Source organism: Macrobrachium nipponense, chromosome 6 (assembly GCF_015104395.2).
Source record: "Macrobrachium nipponense isolate FS-2020 chromosome 6, ASM1510439v2, whole genome shotgun sequence".
Lineage (NCBI taxonomy): Eukaryota > Metazoa > Arthropoda > Malacostraca > Decapoda > Palaemonidae > Macrobrachium > Macrobrachium nipponense.
In genome coordinates, this window is record NC_061108.1 from 90,904,657 (window position 1) to 90,930,220 (window position 25,564).

The 25,564-nt window shown below is 35.7% G+C and overlaps 1 protein-coding gene across 3 annotated transcripts in view; it reads left to right on the forward strand.

Moving 5' to 3' along the window:
• Positions 1–25,564, forward strand: part of LOC135216132 (protein Skeletor, isoforms B/C-like) — a 273,242-nt gene that overhangs the window by 239,937 nt on the left and 7,741 nt on the right. For all 3 annotated transcript variants that reach the window (XM_064251209.1, XM_064251208.1, XM_064251210.1), the window contains 6 exons: positions 484–722; positions 1,624–1,810; positions 12,419–12,576; positions 15,731–15,827; positions 16,629–16,869; positions 18,554–18,730. In XM_064251209.1, coding sequence (XP_064107279.1) covers positions 484–722; positions 1,624–1,810; positions 12,419–12,576; positions 15,731–15,827; positions 16,629–16,869; positions 18,554–18,730 — 1,099 coding nt within the window. The remainder of the gene's footprint in view (positions 1–483; positions 723–1,623; positions 1,811–12,418; positions 12,577–15,730; positions 15,828–16,628; positions 16,870–18,553; positions 18,731–25,564) is intronic.

A 25,564-nucleotide genomic window follows, 5' to 3' on the forward strand; every position in this document is an offset into this window, starting at 1 on the left:
GCATAGATTTTTTTCTTCACTTTATGGACAAGGTTCTCATAACTTCATTTATAAGGACGGGAATAGTCCAATCTTTTAAAATTTTATTATTATTATATGAATTTGATAAAAACAACATCAACGAACTCCACATCCACTTATTACATATATTTTCGATATCAAGTCGCAAGAGACCTCTTAGCTCCTCGATTTCCTACCTTTTTTTCGGTACTCTTACTACTGTAAGATGTGAATATGAATGGGAAGTATATGAAGAAACGTTAAATTTATAGCAATCTCCTACCGCCCTTCCGCGCCTGAACCTAACTTATGGATTGAGATCTTTCCAAGTTAAGGTCTTTTTATATAATTCCTGTTCGTGTTAAAAGTTTAGAGCAGTTAGTGTGCATAAAAGCAGTAAGGAAATCGAGTAGAGCACTATTGGTAGTAAAGTTTTCAGTTATCACTACTCGTCTAAATAAAACTCCCATCTTTTTCTTTCAGGTGAACTTTGGTCACGTGAACATCCCCGACACTCTTGACCCTCCCAGAAAAAGAACTCTTCCAGAATTCCAGCGGCTGGCCCACGGCCTCCGATCTGGAAACATCACCATACTGGACGCAAAAACCTTTTATATTCCCAACCTCCATTACGATGGTCTGGGTCCCGATGCTTACTTCTGGGTGGGCAAAGGGTCCAAGCCTGACCCTAAAGGTCACAAGATTCCAAATGAAATGGGCAGGTGAGAAAATAACACGGTTTTTGTCCAATCAGAGTGCGAATACCTTACCATGAATGCTATCTTACTGTGACATATGAAGATTAGTAACCTTTCTTTTCAGGCGATCGTAAATTTACTCCTTTTCATTTCTGTCAGCATCAGGTGATGCATTTTCGTAGGTTTGCTTCACTGATTTGCCCACCGTAAAATAGAGCATCTTCTAAAAGTATTATGTTCATCATTCATTTAAGTTCCGGCAGCGTCATAATCTCTCCATATTTTTGTGCATATATATGTTTTATCGAGGGAAATACGAAACATATTACAGTTTCTAGGTGACTAAAGTTTACATTTTAGTTATGATAGCAGATGGTAAATATTTGCATTTCTATTTTATTATCATCAGAAATAAGTACAAACACGAGTATCAAAAACTGTTTTTATTCTATACAGTGGTTTATTTTACTGGATTATTGCCTTTTACAAGTTTTTAGGTTGCTTGTCAACCAAAGGGTTTCTTAACAATGCATTATAGGAAAGAAATTTCTCCTTTATATTATCCAGGACAGAATATCTGGAACCGTACTTGCAAAGTGCAGAAATTTGGTTGATTGACAAGACCAAATTTCTTTGTGTTACAGAATTTTTGCTTGATTTTATTCTCATTGACAAACCATAAATAGTTTTTGTTATAGAGAGAGTAAATTTTGTTAAATACTCAAAACGGTTGTAATTGGAACAAATAATCTCTGATCCCCCATCTAGAATGCTTTTTCGCTAATAATTAGATCCCGCCTTTTAAGTAATTCTTTGTTGCTATTCCTCTCGTTACATCTAATTCTTTTCTCTCTCTCTCTCTCTCTCTCTCTCTCTCTCTCTCTCTCTCTCTCTTCTTCTTCTTCTTCTTCTTCCCCTCATGCAGCCTGGACGTCCTCCGGAAGTACGAGGGCGAGGACATTGAACTTCAGTTGCCCGACAACCTGACAGTGTACGACATCGATTACTTAGGCGTCTGGTGCGTCACGTTCAAACACAATTTCGGACACGTCCAGATTCCAAATCCTGAAGATCTCTGGGTCCCACCTTCCCTGGGACAGACGCGCATCAAGGTGATTATCTCTCGCTTTCTTTCACGAGCTTATCTCAGTTGCTTTCATGATTGTTATTATTACTATTATTTCTGTTTTACTGCGTTCGTTCATTTACGTTACCTGTTTTAATTCATTATTGTTTAATTGATTATTGTTTGGCCTTTATTTCTTTGTTTTGAATTAATAGGTCTCCTCATCTGTTTTGTATATATATATATATATATATATATATATATATATATATATATATATATACATATATATATATATATATACATATATATATATATATATATATATATATATATATGCAAATTTAGCAAAATCCAGCATCCTTCTCTTGATTCTCACACCAATTTTTCAGCCATTTTTAAAAGTAATGATGTAGTATCACTGAAATTCAATTCTTTCAATAGTAGTTTTGCGCAAAAGATTGTATATACATCATGTACGTACGTCTGAAAGGCCCAAAGGTTACAGAAAAATGGTAGAAATATATACCCAAGTACTAAGTTACTTAAAGTTTGTTATCTTTTCATATCTATAAAACATTTTTTTCTCATAGAAAATCATTATTTTCTTTGGGCCTTATTCTTGATTCTTGGACAAAATCAAAGATAACTACTTGCTTGTCCATCACAGTAGTTTTCACTAAACGCCGTTATAAATGATATACGTTATTTGGTTCATGGATCAGTTCAGAAAAGCGTAACAAAGCTCGTTAACAAATATTCATCAATTGAATAAAGGTAATTCATGGACAATTATTCAGTTATAAAATGGGTGCCTACTTTGCTCACGAAAACAGATATGGAGCACACTTGGTTAAACAGAGAATTGCATATCTGAAGTGAACCCCAACTAGTCCAGTAACATAAATTCAGAAAAATGTTAATGAAATTTAATTTAGAAAATTCATGAACTACTGCAATACTATTCAGAAAATTTAGCACCAGCACATCAACAACAAAAGTAAAGCTTTGCTACTTTATGAACAGATGTTCTGGGCAGTAATTTTCGCTGATTAATAAACAAATGTAAAAGATAATCTATTCTTCCTTATTGTTGAAAGCTTCTTAAATCCTTTGTAATTGGATTCTTTGAAAGCATACTGAAAGTCTGTTCCTTACTTCAATGGGAGTTAGCTGAATAATGCAGTAGGTTTTCTGTTTGAGTCATCTACAAATCCCTGTCATTTTGACATACACAATGCTCATGTTTAAACACCGAAGTATTTAGCATATAATTTGGCTTTTGGTCAGATGTAAAAAATATTCAACCATTATTTTGTTATAACTGTTTAATTTGAAAATTACTTGATATGAACCATGGTGTTAGGCTGATGGACATACATATATCTTGTTTTACGTTCATATAACATTATATTTTTGCACTTTTCAAAGTGAAAAAGGAAATTTAAAGATGAAATTTTGCTCTCTGGTTCATATTGCACTGCGAGAAGATAGTTACTCTCAATAATACATGCTGTATGAAGAAAGTATTAATTTCATCATTTGGAGGAGATGTCCATGTATATGATTTTCATCTCAGAATTCCATTTTTCTGATGCCATCTAGCAAATAGCTGCTCTTCCTTAATATACTTTCGTTACAGTTAACTTTCTATTAAGTTCTTTTAAGTAAGTTTATTTTTCATTTTGATTACATTTAATTTTCAGTCCCTACTATGTTAAGGCACTTACGTATAAGGACATGCACATATGTATTTATATATGTATATGTAATATTTTGTCAAAAAGAATCTTATTCTACATCTTGGGTCACTCTCAAACTTTGTTGAAAATTTATTAGACAAAAGACAGCTAGTAGTTCTTTAGCCATGAAATTGAAAAATGTGATGAATATGATAAAAATTAGTGATTTTTTCTGAACTGCCACTCATTCTGACCACTTTTACTCTGTGATATTTTACTATTAAGTTTCTATGCATATAGATGACCTGCATGCATCTCTTACCGTTAAGACCCCAGAATCATGCGTATGTATATTTGCGTGTATATCCATACACGCACGTACACATATACACATATATAGATCGCCACCTCTATTTGTATATAGGAAGTTATCAAGTAGACCATCATAACTGTTAGTTGATGAAGATTATTTTTTTCTATTTTTAATGAATGTAGCTAACGAAGATTTGGGCAAAGACTATAACATATTCTCTGTTCTGAGTTCGTCACATTCCCTTTATTTACGACTAGTATCTGTTTTTCATTTCGGTTTAGTGAACATGTTTCATGCTAAAATAGGTTTACAAGTATATCAGCCTAGTGAAAGATGGTAAGATGCATTCCAAAATTGAGAAATTAGAAAGCGGCGGTGCTGGACCCTCGCATCTCTGGAGGGCCAAAAAAAAAGGGGGGGGGGCGATACTTCTCAAAAACTTCGGTTCACTTTGCATGGAGGATCTCGAGGTCAAGGTCAAGGGTTTGATACAAAGAGTTGTTCCCTCTTGAAGCCTGTGAATAGTGAGGTTCATTATTGCTGACACAGGGCAGAAATTTTCCTGTTAAATCATGATACCTCAACAAATCGTGTGCGCATTTGTTCAAACAAAGATTACTGTTGAACAAAAGGGGATGACATTTGTCCAGTTTGCTTTACGGTCACATTTTCTTGAAAGCTATGACAAAGAGAAAAACCCAAATTAAAAAAGCTAGGGTCGAGCAATTGCTGCCTGGGTCCAGCACTGACCGCAGCCATATTGCTCGGGGCCCCCCACCACCTTGGCTACGGACCAGTAACATCAGGAGCAGGAGTAGTCGCAGAGAAGCTGGAGCAGCAGCCTCATACGGGTGTTCTTTGTTCGCAGCCCTACTGGTGGTATCTGGGCGAGCCGGGTCAAGTAAGTTGTCACCTCTCCTCCTCTTCCTCCTCCTCCTTCTCCTCCTCTCCTCCTATTATACCCAACCATCTGAAATTATGAAACATTAAAACAAGAGAATCCTGTGCTGCGCATGTGCCCACACCTACTCTGCGCGCTGTTTACTCTCAAATGTATCTTTTGATTTCGTAATTCATTTTGTGCTTCGCTTTTTACTGGATTGTTTCACTGAATTATCTCGTTTTTTACTTTAGTGAAATCATTATTGTTTTTTGTTGCAAAGATATTATACATTGGTTTTGTTTTGACTGATTGTGCATGCCTGCATGATGACCGCCGGAGGACGGTGCCCTTTGGACTGCAATGTTTGCCGTTCGAGCAGTTGTCTGCCCTGATGTGTAGGCCTAAGTTCCCAATGGTTCATTTTTTTTCTTATTTAGTTGTATTTCTTTTTTAGTTTGATTGTTTTATTCATGTGCTGACACGCTCGATCTCCTCTCCTCTCACACACACTCCTTGGTTGCTAACTACCAGCTTGATGAACTGATCGAAGCGTATGGCGCTGGCGTGACCTACGGAGAAGACGACAAGGATGTGTATCACCCAGTAGCTCCTCCATCCCAGCCCGGGAGACCCAGGCAACCAACTGACACACAGGAGGGCCACGGTACTCGTACTCAGGGCCATGGTACTCCTACCCAGGGCCATGGCACTCATACCCAGGGCCATGGTACTCGTCCTCACGAGCCCTCTGACACTCACGGAAAGGAGTGGCACGATAACACCTTAGACTATACTGATTCTGAGACTGACCCAGACTCTGGTTCTGATTCGCAGGATGGCTCTAACTTCACTTCGGGGGCTGACTCTGACATCGGGAGTGGCGCTCCCTGTTCCTCCTACTCCTCTGTCCTCCTCCTCACCGCCACCACCACCATCACCTGCATTCCTCACATCCTCCTCCCTCTGCTACCTACTCTCTTTAGCTCCCTCCTGCTCCTTCCATTGGATGGCACGGGTCTCTTCCACCTGTAACGGTCTTTCCCCTTCCACCTCTCTCTCTCTCTCTCTCTCTCTCTCTCTCTCTCTCTCTCTCTCTCTCTCTCTCTTCAGAAATCCTTTGTGCTCCGGTCCCTTTCCTTTCTCTTTCAGTTTATCCGTCATCTGAAGAACCTTCCAAGATCCTTCCCCTCTTTGACTCTCTCCCTCTCTACAGACCCCTGGTTCATATCATCATAAGCTGATTTGTTTCATTACCAAACTTGTGTTACACAATACTTCCCCATTCTTCTATTCTTTCTTTTTATTGCGCTCTCCTTCTTACTCTGAAGCACAACCACGTGGAAGCCTCGGTATCCCAAAACTAGATAACGACAAAATGCCTAAACTTCTTTGCCTTTTTCGAACAAAAATTGATACATATTTTAGATAACATTCAGTCGCGTTAGATATCACAAGAAAATGACAAGTTTTAGTGTACTTATATTCGATAAATTAGCGGCAATCTCTCCATTTGTTCCAGAACAAAATGCTATAAAATGCGCATTAAATGATTTATCCCCGGTGATAAATCATTTTCATCTTCACTTAAGTAAATGTAAAACAGAATAAGTCAAGTGGCGGTAAATAAAAGATGCTGCAGTGGTTTTCAAAACTACCATATGCGCCTATGTCTGTTTTGCGCCCTTTTTATTTTGTATGCAGTGTAATATCCTACCAACGCCCTGTTGCGCACTTCCGGTAAAATAAATGAAACATTCAGATGCTCATGATATGCATATGCATATTCATATGTACGTATATATGTGTGAATGCGCGTGTTTACTCGTATGCATGTGCATATCGCTTGCGTTCCTTTTCATGAAAAGGTTGCTATAGTAAGAGCAATTTTATTTTGAAAGGTCTACCTGGAAGTTAGTCAGCTTAAAATTCCCAGGCGCTTCGAGAACAAATGCATCAAAAAGATAATGAGTCGAACAATATTGCTGATGTGGACTGAAGTCTATGTGTATACGTGTATATATATATAAATATATATATATATATATATATATATATATATATATATATATGTGTGTGTGTGTATATATATGTGTGTGTATACAGTATATATATATATATATATATATATATATATATATGTGTATATATACATACACACATTATATACATCAATGACCTTTTAATAAGTCCACCCCACCCAAGTACCACTGGTCAGTGAGCGATTAAAAGATCCCCCTAATAATTTCCACTTAACTGTAAGTACACCATTGTTATAAACAGCAATAAGAATATTGATCTATTTCCCCTCATTGTGACACAGCAGCATTAAGCATAATTCATCTTCATTCAATTTGCCTTTGCATACCGGTGAAGGAGATATATTAGGATGTTGAGCATGTATTCCGCAAGAATACTTTTTTTTTTCTTCTTCTTCTTTTTTCTTTCAGCAAGTAACTTTCTGTGCTACCTGCTTATATAGAGTTCGTGTACTGCCGTCATTCGTTTTCCGAGAAGATATTCTCTCACCATGTTCCGAGCATATTTATAGTTTCCTGTTATATATCATTTTATTTTTTTTTTTAATTTGCAATTCTATATGCCACTTGCTGCAAAAGTAGTAGATTACTTGCTATGTAACTGAGCATTCTTTTAAAATGATCAAGGCGTTTGTTCTTTCCTTTGTAGTATTTGGTTACAGTAATATTCTGTAGGAGATATTATCCCATTAGACATACACAAGTAAATACATACATACATATATAAATACATATTATTTGAGCATCTAATACGTTCAGCTTTCCCTTTTATGAACATATTCTGAGGTTTTATTACACATTCTCTCTCTCTCTCTCTCTCTCTCTCTCTCTCTCTCTCTCTCTCTCTCTCTCTCTCTCTCTCAAATCTCGAAACCAAATCTCGAAACCAAATGACTCCTCCCATATCTCTCGCAAATGTAACTTCCATTAACCTACCTCAGTTCCCCGTTTCAACTTATGCTCTTAATTGTTCCCGATCATGAACCGTTTCATTTTCCTTTTAGGTGTATTGTATGTCTTCGATTTGGAGTTTTGTTTTAATGTATTTGCTGTTCGTTTATGCTCCCTTAGGTGACTATTCGGTTGTATATCTCTTAGTACACTATTTGATTTTTCTCCCGTTGAGCCTTGCATATAGAGTTGATACATGAAGTACAGTACACCTTGTCTACTGTTTTGATTTTCCCCCTTTCATTCTGCTTTTAACTTCTCGTAAATATTGCTACAGTCTGTCAGCTGTTTGTTTGTGGTCCATGTGCCCTTGATATAAATCTCATTCATAAGCATAACCTGTTTGGTTCTCTTCCGAACATGTCCAGATGATAAGTTTCTCTCCTTTTTTCTAGAACCAGTTATAGATTTCATTTGTCTCAATGATTTTCATTTAAGTCTGTTATTTGCATTTTTCTCTTTCATTCTTTTTTTAATTGTGCGTCTTTCTTTTTCCTCCAACTCGACCTCCGTACCTTCCATAGCGACATATTTTGCTATCTCCTACTCCAGTTAATTTCTCCTTTCTTTCTTATCTTCTCCTCTCCTCGTTGGCCTGCCTTCATCCTGTGCACAAATCCTCACCCCGGTCCTCTCCACTTCGCTCCCAACACCCACATCGTTTTATTTTTATCTCCTGTTCCCCAGCCATCACCCGCCTTTTTTTATATATATTTTCCTCCCCCGTCGTACCTTCTCAACCGCCAATTGTCGTAGATTATCTCTCTCCCTCATTGAACGCCTGCCTGAGAAAATCCCCGTACCAACCTCCGCCTTTTAGAGAGTCCCTTTAGACACATTTGTTCAAACCCACCAACTCAAAGATAGAGAAAACAAAGAAAAAAAGATAATTCGAAACGTGACCAAGAGCATCCCCTCTTGTTTCGTGAGCTGCACTCCCTCCTCGCCACCTCCTCAGCACATGCATATTAAAAAGCTTCCCAAAACACGCAAAAAATTACACACTTTCGGTAAGTAGAGATAAAAAGGGTGTTCGGGTGCTGACCTGTTTTTCTTTTCTTTTTTTTTTTTAGTTCAGTTACCTTTTTTCTTTGTTGAGTATACGTGTGCGTGTATAAGTGTGTATTTTAAGGTGACTGTCTGGGATTACGAAAATACTGTTTTTCTTTTTAACAAATCAGAAGTGAATGATTTGGTTGTTATTCATTCAGGAAAAGACGTCATTCATCTGCTCAGTACAAGATTCATTAAACTCGATGTATGAAAGATGTACATTAAAATGAAAGTGTCTTCAAGTTTTATTTCAACTTATTTTATGTTTTTTCCTGGCTAGAATGATGGCTTCAGTTTACCCTGCAATCTCATTTTATCAAATTATTTTACTTACTCTTGATATTGTTGCCTCTTGCATTTTCACTTAAGATATATATATATATATATATATATATATATATATATATATATATATATATATACATATACATATATATATATATATATATATATATATATATATATATATCAAAAGTGTGTAAATAATTCTCAGTTTCAGCAGAAACTCAACATATTAGCATTGATAAAATGAGGTACTGGTCTAGTTCATAGAATATGCTTATTAGAGTAGATAATTATTATTATTAATATAATGTACAACAGCCAATCACCTTTTTTGCTCTCTGCTTGTTGGTTATTCTAGCTTTCGTTTTCATTATCAGCTGTAATTGGTAGTGAGCATTTTCTCATCTGAGTCGTTTCTGGTTTTAGTTATAGTTACTTAGGCTTATAATTTTATTATTATTATATATGGAGTAATTCAGTAGATTAACAGCTCATACGATGGCTTAATTAATTTTTAGTAACGATAACCTTAGCATTATACACTTCTCCTAATTACTTTTCATTGTAAGCCATAATATATCCTTTAAAGTAAGCTACCTATCTTAAATATTAATCATAAATTCTGGTCAAATGAAATTTACTCTAATAACCATTCTTCATTTGCTCATGAAGTAACACTTAACTGAAGAAATACACCTTTCCAAACGTGACTAAAGTGCTGTCATGTTAGGACACAGGTGCCGGCGTCTAAATATATTTTCGTTGTGAATTCGAAATGGTTTTATGTCACTTGCATTAACCCAGTATCTCAATTAGGAGAATTTCTTTTATGAACTTGGCATTTCAAAAACAGATCACTTCATATTAAGGAAAACAGGAGCTATTTTTCTTACTTCTGTGCAATTATTTAACATTCTTCAAATACGCACATCACCATATGACAAAATTCTCTGCCAGTATAATTATTTATGAGGCCTCACTTGTTTCCTAGCATAGAACAAAAGAACTGTAACTAACAGCTTTTTTCTTGTCTCAATTCATCTTTTCAGATATACTAATATAACTGGACACAGTTATCACTGTCCCCTCTCCTTACAACTGGGAACTCGTCTTTAAAGCTCTACTCTTACAGATAGATATTCTTCCTTCAACAAGAATCTTACCTCTTTGAAATTTATCAGTTTTCTTTCTATCATTGCCAGATATCAGTTAAATTTTATCGAAAAGGAATTGAATATATTATAGAGAACGATATGAAGTGGTAAACATTGCAGTGTTGATTGGTATTTGTAATTATTCATATCAACGTTTAATTATGCTATCAGTAGTCTCGCGTATCATTTGGTATATTTCTGAAATTATAATATTTACAGAAAACGATACAGTACCAGTCTCTGCTTCATTATATTTTATTTGACTTCCGTATTTTAAAAGACGAATGGACCGGTTAAATTGCGATGAGTGATGGCTTTTAAAGAAAAAACAAACTTAATAAACTTGAATGTAATATATGTCTTCCAAATAAACTTGAATGTAATACGTGTCTTCCAAGGAGTCCCATTTTACAATAAATTACTCGGTAATCTATTTATTGGTAATCAGTAACCGTCAATACAGCCATGTCTTAAATTCTGCATATTTAATATTCTTGTGGCTTAAATAACATCAGATAGTTTGATAAAGATTCATTTCCAGAATTCAAGGTCACTAGGAATGTAATATAGTTTTTACCTGTATCTCTTTTAAAGGTTGATTCAGACTTATTCTACCTGCACCAAATGGCACTTTAACTTATTAACCATTCCGTTTCGTCTCTAACTGCTGCACTATGCACAAATACACTGTTACAGTCTATGGGTATAGAACTTGAATTGCGTTTCTTCTTTCTCCTGTCGACCTTGAATTAGGACAATTCAGACTCATTGTGCTAACTTCAGCTGCAGATTTAGAACTTGCAACGCTGAGAGCTAACATGAGACGAAAATCGAGGACCGTTAAGTGCAGTTTAAACCTTAATGACGCCTCCCTTGAAAATCACAATTTTTTGTGCGGAAACGACGCATTCTTCAGTCATTTCGACTTCGTCACTTAACCAACAATGGTCATCCTTACGGTTTCTGATCACGGAGTATGATTCATCCAGCCTCTCGTGGCGACTTTTTAGCTTTCATGCCGTTCTTCGAGTTTTTAGAATTGGAAACAAAAGTTTATACCTCATATCTGGTGTTGATGTCACTTCCGCGACGCCAGAATGAGAAGAGGTTCTTTTCCGAATGGACAGGACGAAAAGAATATCAATTAAATGTGATGGTTGACAGTTGTGTAAAGAGACTGGGAGTCCCAGACACAGACGAAAGAAGCAGTAAAAGGAAAACGGTTTCAACGGATAAATTCTTAAGCACGCGAACTAATTCGATGTAAAATTGGAAGGAGCAGAAAGGAAAATGACAAGAACAGAAAACGGAAAATTCAACCAAGCGTGGCACGGAGAATTTAACAAACGAGAAGAGAAAAGAATGAAACGTCAAAGTTTACGCACTGGAACGTTGCGGGAAGCTTAGGAGAAGGGGAAAATTATTCAAATGAATCTACGAAGATATCGGAAAACGCTGCCAGAGAAGAGGGAGTCAAGGATAGTGTTAAGGGGGACCTTTTTGCTTTGTAAGAATATTTCTCTCTCCTTCTCTCTCTCTCTTTCTCAATTTCTGAGAAACCACAAGCCTCAATAACTGAAAAACATTTCATACGTTTTCTTACCGATGTTTTATCACATCTGCCGAACTGATGCCTCTCATTAACGATGATAAATGTAAGATCTCTCAACTAGACGCTTCTCAAATGCTCCTCGTTGGTAAAGGTTGTATGTTTCGAATAAATGAAAATAAAAATAAGCCAGTCATTCATGACTTGACTCACTCCGGGAGGTGTTTCCTAAAATAGAACCGAGGAGCTTAAAGGCCATTGCGCTTCTTCTGTCCGGATTTCCTTGAGAAACTTCCATAATCACTGGACGCTTCGCGGATTATTCGGAGATTCCGCGATTCTCGCAGACTGAAATGAATGGTCACAAGTTTCTTCAACTTACCTTTCCCAGTCTACTTCATTCATGTTACAGTCTGTATCTACATTTTTTTCACACTTTAAAACTTGTTCCTTTTACTTATGTAAAAGATAATCTCCTGGAGTTACCTCCTGTGTATCCTTCGGTTCCAGTCCCTACCAAAACAATCCTCTCCTGTAAAAAGATAAAAAAGAAAAAGAAAACTTAACACACTAATTTTTCTCTTATTATCTTCACTAATAGCTACCGTTAAGTCATTCTAGATCTTGAAAAGTTTGTTAGTTAGGCCTCTTGATGCCAGAAATTAAGAAAATGAAGCCGAAAAGCAGTGAAAATTAGAAATGATTAACGTCTTATCCTTTCTCCCCTCCTCCCTCCTCCGCCCGCCAGGCCCACATCTCCAGCCCGGAGTTCAACAACTGCCGTCAGCTGAGCGAAAACCTCCAGGTGGAATGGCAGAGTCAGGAGGACGAGATCCACATTCGACTCACCGCCAAGATGGACGAGGATCAGTACATAGCCTTCGGTCTATCCCCAACCAATGAGAGGTGAGACTCGTGGTGGCGCTTGTGTGTGTGCATATATATATATGTACGTATATATATATATATATATATATATATATATATATATATATATATATATATATGTGTGTGTGTGTGTGTGTGTGTGTGTGTGTGTGTGTGTGTGTGTGTAAATAAATTCTTCTGTTAAAACAGGATACGTCTCAAGTATAAAAGGTCAATTAAAACACTGTTTTAAAGTTAAGGACTATAATTCGGAGGACTTACTTCCACCCTTATCAAGTACTACTTGGTAAGGGTGGGAGCTAGTCCACCGAAATATAGTCCATAGCTTTAAAACAGAATGTTTTAACGGGCCTTTTATACTTGAGATATACATGTGATTAGTTTATCGAATATCACCACAGAAGAAAAAAAAAGAGACTGTATTGGTCCTGATCGGCTTCGACTTCATTGCCAAGCCATTGGCGAAGTCGAAACCGGTCACTTTTACCAGATACGCATGTAATTATGATAACCACAATGCCCTCTCAGCTTCTCGAAATGGTTCTCTAAGCCATTCTAAAAACGTAAATAGGAAAAGAGTTCAAACATGAAAAAAAAAAAAAAACTCTTCTCGAAAGACGAAAGGAACAAGTCCATTCAGAATTCAAATATTCGTAGATTCCTTTAGAAATTACAGTTTTCCTCTTACATATTGCTATCTGTATCGCAAAAATGTGTCCGTCATTATGAAGTGGGATTGATTAATATATTTTACATTACCTAATTTCAAAGAAGACATAAAAGAACGGCTGTAGATCTTTGTTGCTTAACTACGAAATTTACCTTGTTACTATGCACAGAGATTTCAAAGGCAATAGTTATGATTTTGTATCCATTTCAAATAATAACACGCCTTTTCAAAATTCAACAGTTCTGATCACTAGGCTGATAATTATATTGTGGAAAAGTGTTTCTCGAAGAGTAGTAGTGTCTGCGCTAATGAGTGTAATCGTAGCTTTCACCGCGATTTTTGTGCTTTCACTGATGATCGTATTATCTATTGGACAACTTTCACATTTCTTTCATTAACAAATGTCTGTCTTATTCTACTATCATCATTATGTAGTCATTTCCGCTTTTGAGATGCCTTAAGCTACTGTATTCATTATTGTATATTAATCTTCTACTTTATAGCTCCTATATTACGTTACTGTAATGTTTATATTTGTTGCGCTTCAGTGTTAAAAATTAGCGATATCTGATATACGCTTTGTCTCAACTTAATCCTTTATCATAATTGCATACTTAAAATTACGGGCGCGCTTAATTATGCGATGGAATAACTGTAACCATAATGTATCGAATCTTTGTTCATGATTAAGATACTGCAATCAGTGGAATTTCTTATTTACTCATTTTCTTTGCCACAAAGTTATTATTGTTAAACAGTTTTTATTCTCATCATATTCAATAATCATGAAATATCATTAGCTATTCATCCACTATCCAAAGATCGTTTGTTATATTCTATTCATTTAACACTGCTTAACAAACTAATATAATCTTGTTAAAGTTAACGTTTGAATTCCAGGGTTCACTGTACGGTATTGTTTGTTATGTCACACATATTATCGTCACAATTCGATTGCGCGGTAATTATTGAACTCATCATATAACATATGATTATCCAGTGAGGACAGTACTATGATAAGGGTAGTATTGTTATCAAAAGAAATATTTAAATCTAAAGCTTCTGAAGTTATTACTACTTGAAGGACACTACTCACAGGCGCTATCACACTGCTAAGAGTCCGTAATGAATGATTAATTACCCCTAGTAATTTGTCATCGAGAGTAAATTGCAGTGATTTCCATTTTCATTGCAATCTTTTTTCAAATCTTAATGATGAACTACAATCATTATTAAACTGCTTTGATTGTTCATACCGCATCGTATCATTACTGAATTGAGTGATTGACTTTTTTTAATCAATATGTGATCACAGCGAGTACTTATGATCTATGATAAGACCGTAATTACTGTCCTTTATGTATTAAAATTGGCTATCAGATAGCAATGGCGATGGCAAATACATCGCAATATGAAATTACAGTTGGTATTGATTAACATTTTTCACTGTCGTTAAAGATTGATATATAACAAAATCTATCTTCCAAATTAAAGTAATTGTCAGTTTACTGAATTTCTTAATCAATATCATTAGCTCCCGTCGAAGTTGAGAGGTCACATATTCACCCATATCTGTCTGAACATTGGAGGGATCATAATCTTATTGGTGTAGTAAAATTACTTTCGAACTGTTTGTTATGAGTAAAAAAAGAATTTGAAATTAATCTAGATCTAGATGAGTTTCCTAGATTTTTTCGTTTCATGTCTAAACTTTCGGCATATAGAATCAATGTAGATATTGTGTATTCATACCGTAGATTTAGCAAATAACCAAATTAGTTTTTGTGTATCTTCGCCAAGAGACTAACCCGATATGGTGTGCAAGAATCCGTAATCATACGAGAGGATTCTGGCGGAGGAATATTCCTTCTAGGAGTTTCTGCTATTGTTCCTACGAGAGATACTCTCGCGAAATCCAACTCCCATCCCCCACCACTTTTTTTTTTTTTAATGAAAGTGTCAGTCGCCTTACTGAGCGAAAGGGCTGCGTTAATCTACAGATAAGAAAAAGGAAGAATAAGAAACCGGAAGAGTAAAAGCTGGACCATACCTATCTGGCACTATACATATATAAAATTCCCCTTCGATTAACATATATGAAAATATATTAATTCCGAGGTAGAGCGAATTAAAGGACATTTGTAGTTTAATGCATATAGGATATATATATATATATATATAAATTTGTTTGTTTGTGTTTGTATATGTGCGTGCGTGTGTATGCATAGGCTGTACAATATATAGGCAGTAATATAATGGGCATGTATGTAGCATATCTGCTGTAAACAAACGGTATATGCATAATATGTATACATAAATGATAAATGTATTTTAAATTTTTTTTACGTGGTTTATATATACAAACCTATTTTGAATCGTAAAGTTGTCAATATCTTATACTGATAATCATTTGTTAAGATTTTTCCGTTATTTTTGTCTACTATATCACCATTTTTGAAAAACCAACAAAAATACGAGCGTGGCTTCTGTTTCCTTCAACAGGCCTGAAATGTTACACAGCGACATCGTAGTAGCTTATTACGACAGAGAAGACGGGTCCTTCCACGCTGTGGATTACAGCGTCAGTGCCAAGGCGCAGGTGAGTTGGCACCCTTGTAGTTATATACTGTATTAGCTCAGATTCTGGAACTGTAGAGGGGCGTCTGCTCTTGCTGTGATCTAGGGCTAACTCTTCCAGTGGTTTGCAGACTTCTTAATAATCATGTTAGAATGCAAATACGGGTGTTTTATGATCTTGATTATTTGCATATTTATATATATATATATATATATACATATATGAATTTTTATCACATCACCGTGATTCATATACATACGTACATCGAGTCCTGATTTCTCCTCTGTGCACCGGTTCGAATCCACGAGACGACGAAATCATTATTAACTAAAAAATTCCCCTTCGAATAACATATATGAAAATATATTAATTCCGAGGTAGGGCGAATTGGATAATAAAGGACATTTGAAGCTTAATGTATATATATATATATATATATATATATATATATATATATATATATATACATATATATACATGTATAGATATACATATATGAGAGAAAGACATTAATAATCTTTCAAAAGTTTATTCCGAAGTGATATTTGGGACATTTTTTTTTCTTAATATGAGATATACGTTAAGCTACTCCAAATAGGAATATAACCAAGGAGCATTATAGATTATGATATATTTTCGAGAAGTTTGTAATCTTTGACATGCGCTTCGTCTGATCTTAATCACTGGATAACGCGCTTCAAACTATCTCCTTTTTGTTTTGGTTCTTCTTAATATCTAGAGCAAAGTCTTGCTTCGGGAGACTTCAATGCTTCATTGAGAAAGGCATTCCTTAAATAACCGATGATCATATCCCCCCTCAAGTGCGACGGAAAGAACGGCGTCTGCCCCGACGAGCGAGTGAACGGCCGGAACGACGCCAGCATCATCAGCGGCGAACGGAACAACGGCATCACCACTATCACGTTCAGCCGTCCGTACGAGACCAACGATCAGCACGACATTCCGATCCCCCGGTTCTCGGACAAGACGACAATCATCGCCTCTATCGGCCAGCTGAACGGGAGGAACGAGGCCAATTATCACGACGAGTTCGTCACGAAAGGTTGGTCGGTTCATCTGTGACCTAAACAAAATTGTTTTGCTCAGCTTTATTTTTTTCTGATGAGTAATGTGGGTGAAAGAAAGGGTTTCCCTCAATTGAGTATAGAGAGTAGAGGTTTATTATTATTATTATCATTATTATTATTATTATTATTATTATTATTATTATTATTATTATTATTATTATTATTATTATTATTATTATTATTATTATTGGAAAAGTAAATCCACAATAATATGTCTGTTTGATCTTCTTATTTAAAATACAAAGCAGAAAGCTTTCGATGACCTGCACGGTCTTCTTTGTCAATCTGATTTACAAGGAGGACCGTGCAGGTCATCGAAAGCTTTCTGCTTTGTATTTTAAATAACATGATCAAACAGACGTATTATTATGGATTTACTTTTCCATTGTATTGACTCATGTGATTATGAATTTTCTTTGAATCATTACTATTATTATTATTACAACTGTTATTATTATTATTATATTATTATTATTATTATGATTATTATTATTATTATTATTTATTATACTACATTATTATTTATTAATCTTATTATTATTATTATTTTTTATTTATTATTATTATTATTTAGAAGAACTTATTCGTATGGAACAAGCCCACAGGGGCCATGGACTTGAAATATAAGCTTTCAAAGAATACGTTCATTTGCAAGAAGTATCAGAGGGTGATAGGAAATACAGAAAGAGTGATCAGTCATAAGAAAAGAAAAAATAAACTAACACATTAATGAATAAACAGATGAAAACGTAAGTTAAGATAGAAGTAGAATTGTTTTAGGATAGTAATGTGTTGCCTCTTCGCTTAAACTTTGGAAGTTCCAGTTGGGCAGTATCCCCTGGGAGACTCTTCCGTGAATGAACGGCCTCTGGAACGAAGAGAGACGTTCGACAGCGAGAGGCAAATAGTTTCATTCAAATGGTTTTTTGACCAGCAAGAATTCATTTCCTTCAATTGCGTATAAATAAAAATAAAAAGTCAGTTTAGTCTTAGTTATCTGCATAGGCAATATTTGGGGAATTGCGTGAAATACTATATAGTTTATTGAAGATGTTTCCTGGGAAGTAATTTGAATTAGAGAAGTAGAAGCTCGTTTTTAGTTAACTTGGATATATACTGTACATAATTGTATTCAGGCATGCTAAGTGATTGTATATTGGAGAAGAAATCTCTCTTCCGTATTCAAGAAATAGAAAGGTTTATCTGAATTGCGCTTCTCGGTTATATATTTATTAATCAATTTATTTATTTATTTATTTATTTATTTATGTCTAATTATTTATTTATTAGCTATTCACTTTTACCACTTCATACACATACACTTCCCGGTAGGGGATTAGTGCCGTCAGTGCACCGCAGAAAATTACTCAAGGTATTTTGTAGCGTTCCTTCGGCCCTTAGCTGCAACCCTTTTCGTTCCTTTTACTGTACCTCCCTTCATATTCCCTTTCTTCCATCTTACTTTCTACCCTCTCCTAACAATAGATTCAGCGCTGAATGACCTACAGGTCCCAGCACTAGGCCTAAATTCTATATCCAATTCAGTAGACATACAGCAGGGTGTGACGCAAAACTGAGAAACACTATGATCCCGGTTTCGACTAGAAATGATTCGGAACATAAGCATATACGTATATATCTGTCTATCTCTCCCTGCAGACACCGTGATCCTGGACTTCAAGTCGACGGACGACAATTCCTGTGCAACGATCACAGGAGGCGAGAAGGAGCCTCCCCGCTACCAGCCCTGGCGGCCGAATGTCATCAATCACACTTCCAATTTCTCTGCCACCATTGGACCCACCGGTGGCGACCGAGGATATACCGCCATCACTGGTAAGATGTAGTACTTCAATTGAGCTTTCTTTGTACTATACTTTAACTCTTCTTTTTATAGTGGGGAAAGCCTAGCTCTAATATTACGTTTATTTCTTGTTGTCGTTATTATTGTTTTCCGCTAGTGAATGAAATGTTTTGTTTCTTTTTTGTTGACTGTCATTTGGAATTCAGTGATTATTACAATCCGCTCAAACTGTAGAGGGAGATAAGGAAGAAAATTGTAGTTAATTCAAAGATATAATCTAATGCTCTTTCTTTTCCTTTCTGCTCTATTTTTGGGGGGATAATGGTCCTGGCATTCGAACTGAACCCCTTCCGATCTCTCTCTCTCTCTCTCTCTCTCTCTCTCTCTCTCTCTCTCTCTCTCTCTCTCTCATACACACACAAACGTAAACCTATGACCTCACCCGATATGGAAGCAACTATCTCAAATCAAAGTCTCTCTCTCTCTCTCTCTCTCTCTCTCTCTCTCTCTCTCTCTCTCTCTCTCTCTCATACACACACAAACGTAAACCTATGGCCTTACCCGATATGGAAGCAACTATCTCAAATCAAAGCAGTACACACACACATATATATATATATATATATATATATATATATATATATATATATATATATATATATATATATCATGGTACTGGAAATTAAACAGGGTCTTCTAATGGGGGTGTTCCTAGAGAAAAAACAATAGAACGATCACTGCGTCTTTCATACTTTAGCTATTTTGAGACAAAAACTTTCACAAGTTTTTCTGCGCCTACGCAAAGGCTTATCGGCATTTACGACAAACCCAAATGCACGGAGCCATTCATCTGTGCACACCTGTACACCAGGTACTTTCATGCTGCATGGATGTTAAAGCCCTCTCTTTCCAATACTTCTTCCACATCATCTAAACAACTTTTTCTAGGACCTCCTTTTCCAATTTATCGTCCTGTATTCCTCCTATATGACCAAATCATCTCCATACACTCAGGTGCGTTCCTCCGTCTGAGCTAACCTTTTTTATCACTTCCTCTAAACACCTCCCTCTTTACCAACCTGTTCATTCTTCTTGCATCGCATAGACTGAGCAATCGTTGCATCTCAACAACTATCAGCCTTTTTCTTTCTTACGCATTGCACCTCTCACTCTTTACTTGCGTAGAGATTTGACTCAGCAATGTCTTCATCCATTCCAAACTTGCCTACTATAACCACTTCAGCTCTGCTACCTTCCTTACTTCCACTTTTCTGTGGTTTACCTCTCCTCTCATCCCATCTTTAGCCGTTATATCTAATCTAAATACCTCTGAGAATCAACAACTTTCATTATCCCACCATCCATATTAATATGCATTATTCATTTTCCTTGGTTTCCATTGACCTTCATAGTCTTACTCTTGCTCCTATTCACTTGCACCTATGTATCACTATTCAACAGTGTTCAGTGAGAAAAATATCACCCATTCCACATTCCATTCATGAATCCCTTATTTTTTTAGTTTAACAACTGATTCAAGCCTAATGTGCTTTCCCTGTCGTCTTGCATCACTTCCTCTATGAAGTTATTGAATAATCACGAAGACATACTTTTCACAGTCCCTCTTTCACACTAAACCAGTATATACTGTTGCTTCTACATACTCTGACCTACTCTTCACTATCGTCACAAATGCTTTTAATCACGTACACCGAATTGCATCCTACACCAACCATCCTTAAACTTCATTACATCATATTGGTTCCAACCATAAGTTATTTTCTAGGTACACGTTTGCCATATAGTTTTTTTTCCTTTTTAGTCACATATCTCACATAACCATTTCATAATAAACACCTAATTCATATACCTTCTTCCTTGGCCCCACTGCTCCTCTTCTCGTATGTCTTACTTTCTCGATGAAAGTGTACCTTTCCTGTTATGCTAAGTAACATTTTGCACCTTGTAATACTTACATTTAGACCCAATTACAAAGGAACAAACTCACAACTTTTTTATCTTTATTCTTTTGAGCCTTTCCCTCATACAGATATATCTATTCTTTTGAGCCTTTCCCTCATACAGATATATCTATCACATCCCAGTCAGTCACTCAACCATATACCAAACTTGAGTATCTTGCTTGTTATCTTTTCAACTCAAGATACATTCCCTGTAGTCATTCTCTTCATTGTCCTCCCTTCATCCCAAAAAGACATTCCGTGAGGATTCTCAAGTTTATTTTAAACCCTTCGACTTTTGCAATATATATCCTTAACTATCTGTTATCATCCGCGTTCAGTAAATCTCCAAACTACTCACTCAATCGACCCAGGATTTCATTCTTCTCTTTTCTTAACAGGGATGACCATTAGACACTCATCTTTTACCTTGTCGTTACAAATGAATCTGAAATCCAATCCCAAAACTTTTCTTGTTAATGTCTGGGGAAGTCTTGACCATAATTTTTTCTCCGTTAGCTTATTTTTTCTCATTTTTTCCTTTCCCTTTTTGAAGTTGAATCGAAGATTTGCCATTTTTGGAGTGAGGCCATTGGTTATTTCGCCACCGATAAACTTAGTCTCTTTTTCTCATCCAGTTTTGTTCTCGGATTCCTTCCACTCTTATGTCGTTTGTAATACATCTGTGTTTAATCCATACAAAGAACAAAGCTATTTTTGCAAAAGGTCGTCATTAGTTTTATCTTTTTCATATTTATTCAGAATGTATTATATAATTCAGAATGTATTATATTACTTTACTCAGGGTAGCCACTTCATATGGAAATAAACACAAATGAAAAACTGATGAAGTTTAAGTGACATTTGTATTACCATTTTAGAGGCCTTTACATTTCTATGCATGCATAAATAAAAATAAATGAACACTCGGTAGACGGATTTGGTGTCAAGTAACAATCAGTAGACTTATTTTGTTTGATATAACAAGTGAGCTATTGGTAAATGGATTCTGTGTCAAAGAACAAATTAACAATCGGTAGACTTATTTTGTATGACTTAACAAATGAACTATATTGGTCAACGGATTTTGTGTCAAATAGCAAATGAACATCCGTAGACTTATTTTGTATCTTATGACAAATGAACTATTGGTAAACGGATTTTGTATCAGATAGCGAATGAACAACCGGTAGACCTATTTTGTGTCATATTACTTACTCCTTCGAGAGAAATATCTATTAAATTAGTGAATCTCATAAATTAATGCCATGACTTTGTGGCAGCGTTTATTTTCATTTCTTTCTGTCCGTATTGTTTGACACAAGATACATGAGAAATTCTTACATGAGGGAAATTAGTCTTATTACTAGAGAGAAAAAGACCCGTCCGGGATTTCGACCTGAGGTCAGGAACCACCACTAGCTTCAAGTGGCATGAGCACTGTGTAGATTTCATTAAGATATTGACAGATAAGAGCAAGTTTTGGTTTGAGTAGGAGCATCATAGCTTTTATACATTTTCTTCCTTTTTTCGTTATCCCATTGACTGAAATATGTTTGTATTGAACAAATTTTCTGATTTGTCATTTATGCTTTCTTGTTATGATGCCATTGTCTATGTCACCAATCTAATTTAAATGCCAATGTCAACTGTAAAATCTCGCATTAACGCATTCTTTAGTGTTTGCATAAAATCTCCACACATACACATCACATAGTGTTATTTCCATAATAATTCTTTCAATATGTCAGAAACAGCCATTTTTCAAATGTCGACTCAAAGAATGGAGCATTGGGCAGAAATAAAAAGAGTACACTTATTGCACACGTTAATCACAGCCACCACGTGATATAAAGTTATATTTTTTTTATTACTATATAGGTATGGACACAATACAGCTACTTAGTCATCATGGTAAAATCGCGTCAGATACACAAAATATTTAGTGATAAAAAACGGCAATTCAACCTCCAGTTTTGATCAGGATCAAAATACGAAGCGCGGGTTCTCATGGAAACATAAGTCATATTAATTATATTAGTTATTTTCTACGGAAACAGTACAGATATAACGGATACACAAGTAAAATGATGAAAAAAACACGACAAAGATTCAGGCGTTTGCATTTTGCACAACAGAGTAGACGCGCACCGCTGATCTCGTCCACACCATTAATATGCACCTAATCGAACTTGTCTCACCGAGCTATTTTTAAACCACACCAATTCATGGTTGCACCACCTGACTAGTACAGAGAGTTTATAAGCGCAGACTTCTTTTGTACCGAAATTCAATCATGAGAGATCCGTTAATGTGAGATCCTACTTTTCATTTCTCATCTATGTATTAGAGTCAAAATGGGTAGTTCTCATTGACATAACTAATATCAGTTATGTCAATGAGAACTAATTCTCATCTGTTTGCCTTTGTCAATATTCTCATTCCTCATTCATCAAAGATAATGAGGAAACAAGAAATAATTCTCCATGATTATTATAGACCAGTGGTTCTCAACCAGGGAATTTCAGAGTTTCAGGGGGTGGAATTGTGACCACAGATTGACAGGCTCAGACTGGTTCTAGAACCACACAAAATGAAGTGTGCATTGGTCCGCACTACTGAGAGGTTACGCTGGGCTATCTCCGTTAGCTTGTGTGTTTTTGTTAGTATATTGTTTGGAGTGCACCTTTTGGGTCAGACAATTTTGGAATGGGAGGGAATGACAATCTGACATAGGTGAAAGGGTGCGTGGGCCAATACAGGTTGAGAACCGCTGTGACATAGACAGTTGTTGTAGTGAGATAGACTGATCCATCGCCTTGTGTAAACAATTCAGTAACTGTAACGTTTTCTTCCCCCACTTCTTGAAATTTCAGAGAGGTCGAGCTCAGGTAATGACATTCGTCCGTTTCTTACCAATTGCTCTTCTTACGTGGTTTTCCTTCACGCTTCCTCTTTTCTTTGATTTTCTGTTGCTCCACTTTACTCTGCTGTTGTGTTCTCCAAACTTTTCTTCTTCTTCTGTTGCTCCTCTTTACTCCGTTGTGTTCTTCAGATTTTCTGTCTTCTTCTGTTGTTTCTCTTTACTATGTTGTGTTCTTCAGGCACTCCTTCTTCTGTTGCTCCTCTTTACTGTGTTGTGTTCTTCTTCAAACTTTCCTTCTTCTGTTGTTTCTCTTTACTATGTTGTGTTCTCCAGACTTTCCGTCTTCTTCTCTTGCTCCCCTTTACTATGTTGTGTTCTTCAGACTTCCCATCTTCTGTTGCACATCTTTATTATGTTGTGTTCTGCAGACTTTCCTTCTTCTTCTGTTGCTTCTCTTTACTAAGTTGTGTTCTTCATACTTTCCTTCTTCTGTTGCTCCTCTTTACTATGTTGTGTGCTCAGGCTTTCCTTCTTCTTCTATTGCTCCTCTTTACCATGTTGTGTTCTCCTGACTTCCCTTCTTCTGTTGCTCCTCCGTACTATGTTGTGTTCTGCAGACTTTCCTTCTTCTTCTGTTGCTTCTCTTTACTAAGTTGTGTTCTTCATACTTTCCTTCTTCTATTGCTCCTCTTTACTATGTTATGTTCTTCAAACTTTCCTTCTTCTTCCGTTGCTCCTCATTAATATGTTGTGTTCTTCTTCAGACTTCCCTTCACTTTGGTGTTTGTTGAGGCATCATGTAATTCTGTTTAGTGAACCGAAGCCTAGCAAACTTCACGTCAGAATGTCGTTCACTGGAGTTAGTCGTGCCTTAGAGCTTGTCATCTTCTCTTAGAGATTTTAGCAGTCTCTCAGTATCATGTTTTTTTTTAAGTGGATTATATGATTTGATTTAGTCTACTCTCAGTTTATGTCAGATTTCTGTGTGAAACACATTGTTTCTCTTTTTTCCTTGGCCTTTGATTTCTGCTATTTAGTCAAGTGAAATATTGTCCATTATTGATGTTGATGAAATATAGACATTAGCTATATCATAGCTACTTGAGTGTTTAGGTCAACGTGATGTTAATTCACCGAATATATTCGATTTCTGTTAACTTTTTGTGAAATTAGATATTCCAATTTGATTTTCTTTATAATTACCGACTAATTTTGGTACCTCACATTTAGTTCATTTTGTACTTACCATAGTTATGTGTCAATAAAGGTGACGTACTTTAACATCATATGAAATTAGTAATCCCATATAAAATTTTCCTTAAACTCCCTCTGAAATATCTGCTACATATCTCATCGACCATGAAGACGTATGGTGAGGCTAACTGTCTTCTTCTTTTAATGATACTGTATGTGTTAGCGTCTAGTGGAATCAACTGTTTCTTCATGTCATTGTGTGCTTAATAACAATTTACACCTAACTACGTATCTACTTTACAAAAACTACAATCCTATAACATATTGCATAGGGTAAACATGTAAGTGTTTGTTGCTGTCGATAAATATCTTTTTTTTTTGACATTCAAGTGAGGATTTTCGCTTCTACAACAGGACATTAGTGAGGACTCTAGCAGCATATACCTCTACACTGTTTCCTTCAGTAAATATTGAAATCAGGCATGACAAAGTTTGTTTAATTGTCGTTGAAGACAGCCTCTCTCTGAGTTAGCATTGTGGTATATTACTTATTTGAAGCTGTAATAGATAGCTCATACACATTACATCAGGTGGTAATGCATACAGGAACATGTGAGTATGTGCATGAATACTTTCCTTCTCTCTCTCTCGTTATATATCAATATTATATATAATATATATATTGTATATATAATAATAATATATATATATTTATATATATGTATATATCTATATATATATATATATATATATATGTATATTAATATATATACATATAATTAATATATTTATATATTATATATATGTATTATATATATATATATATAAATATGATATATTATATA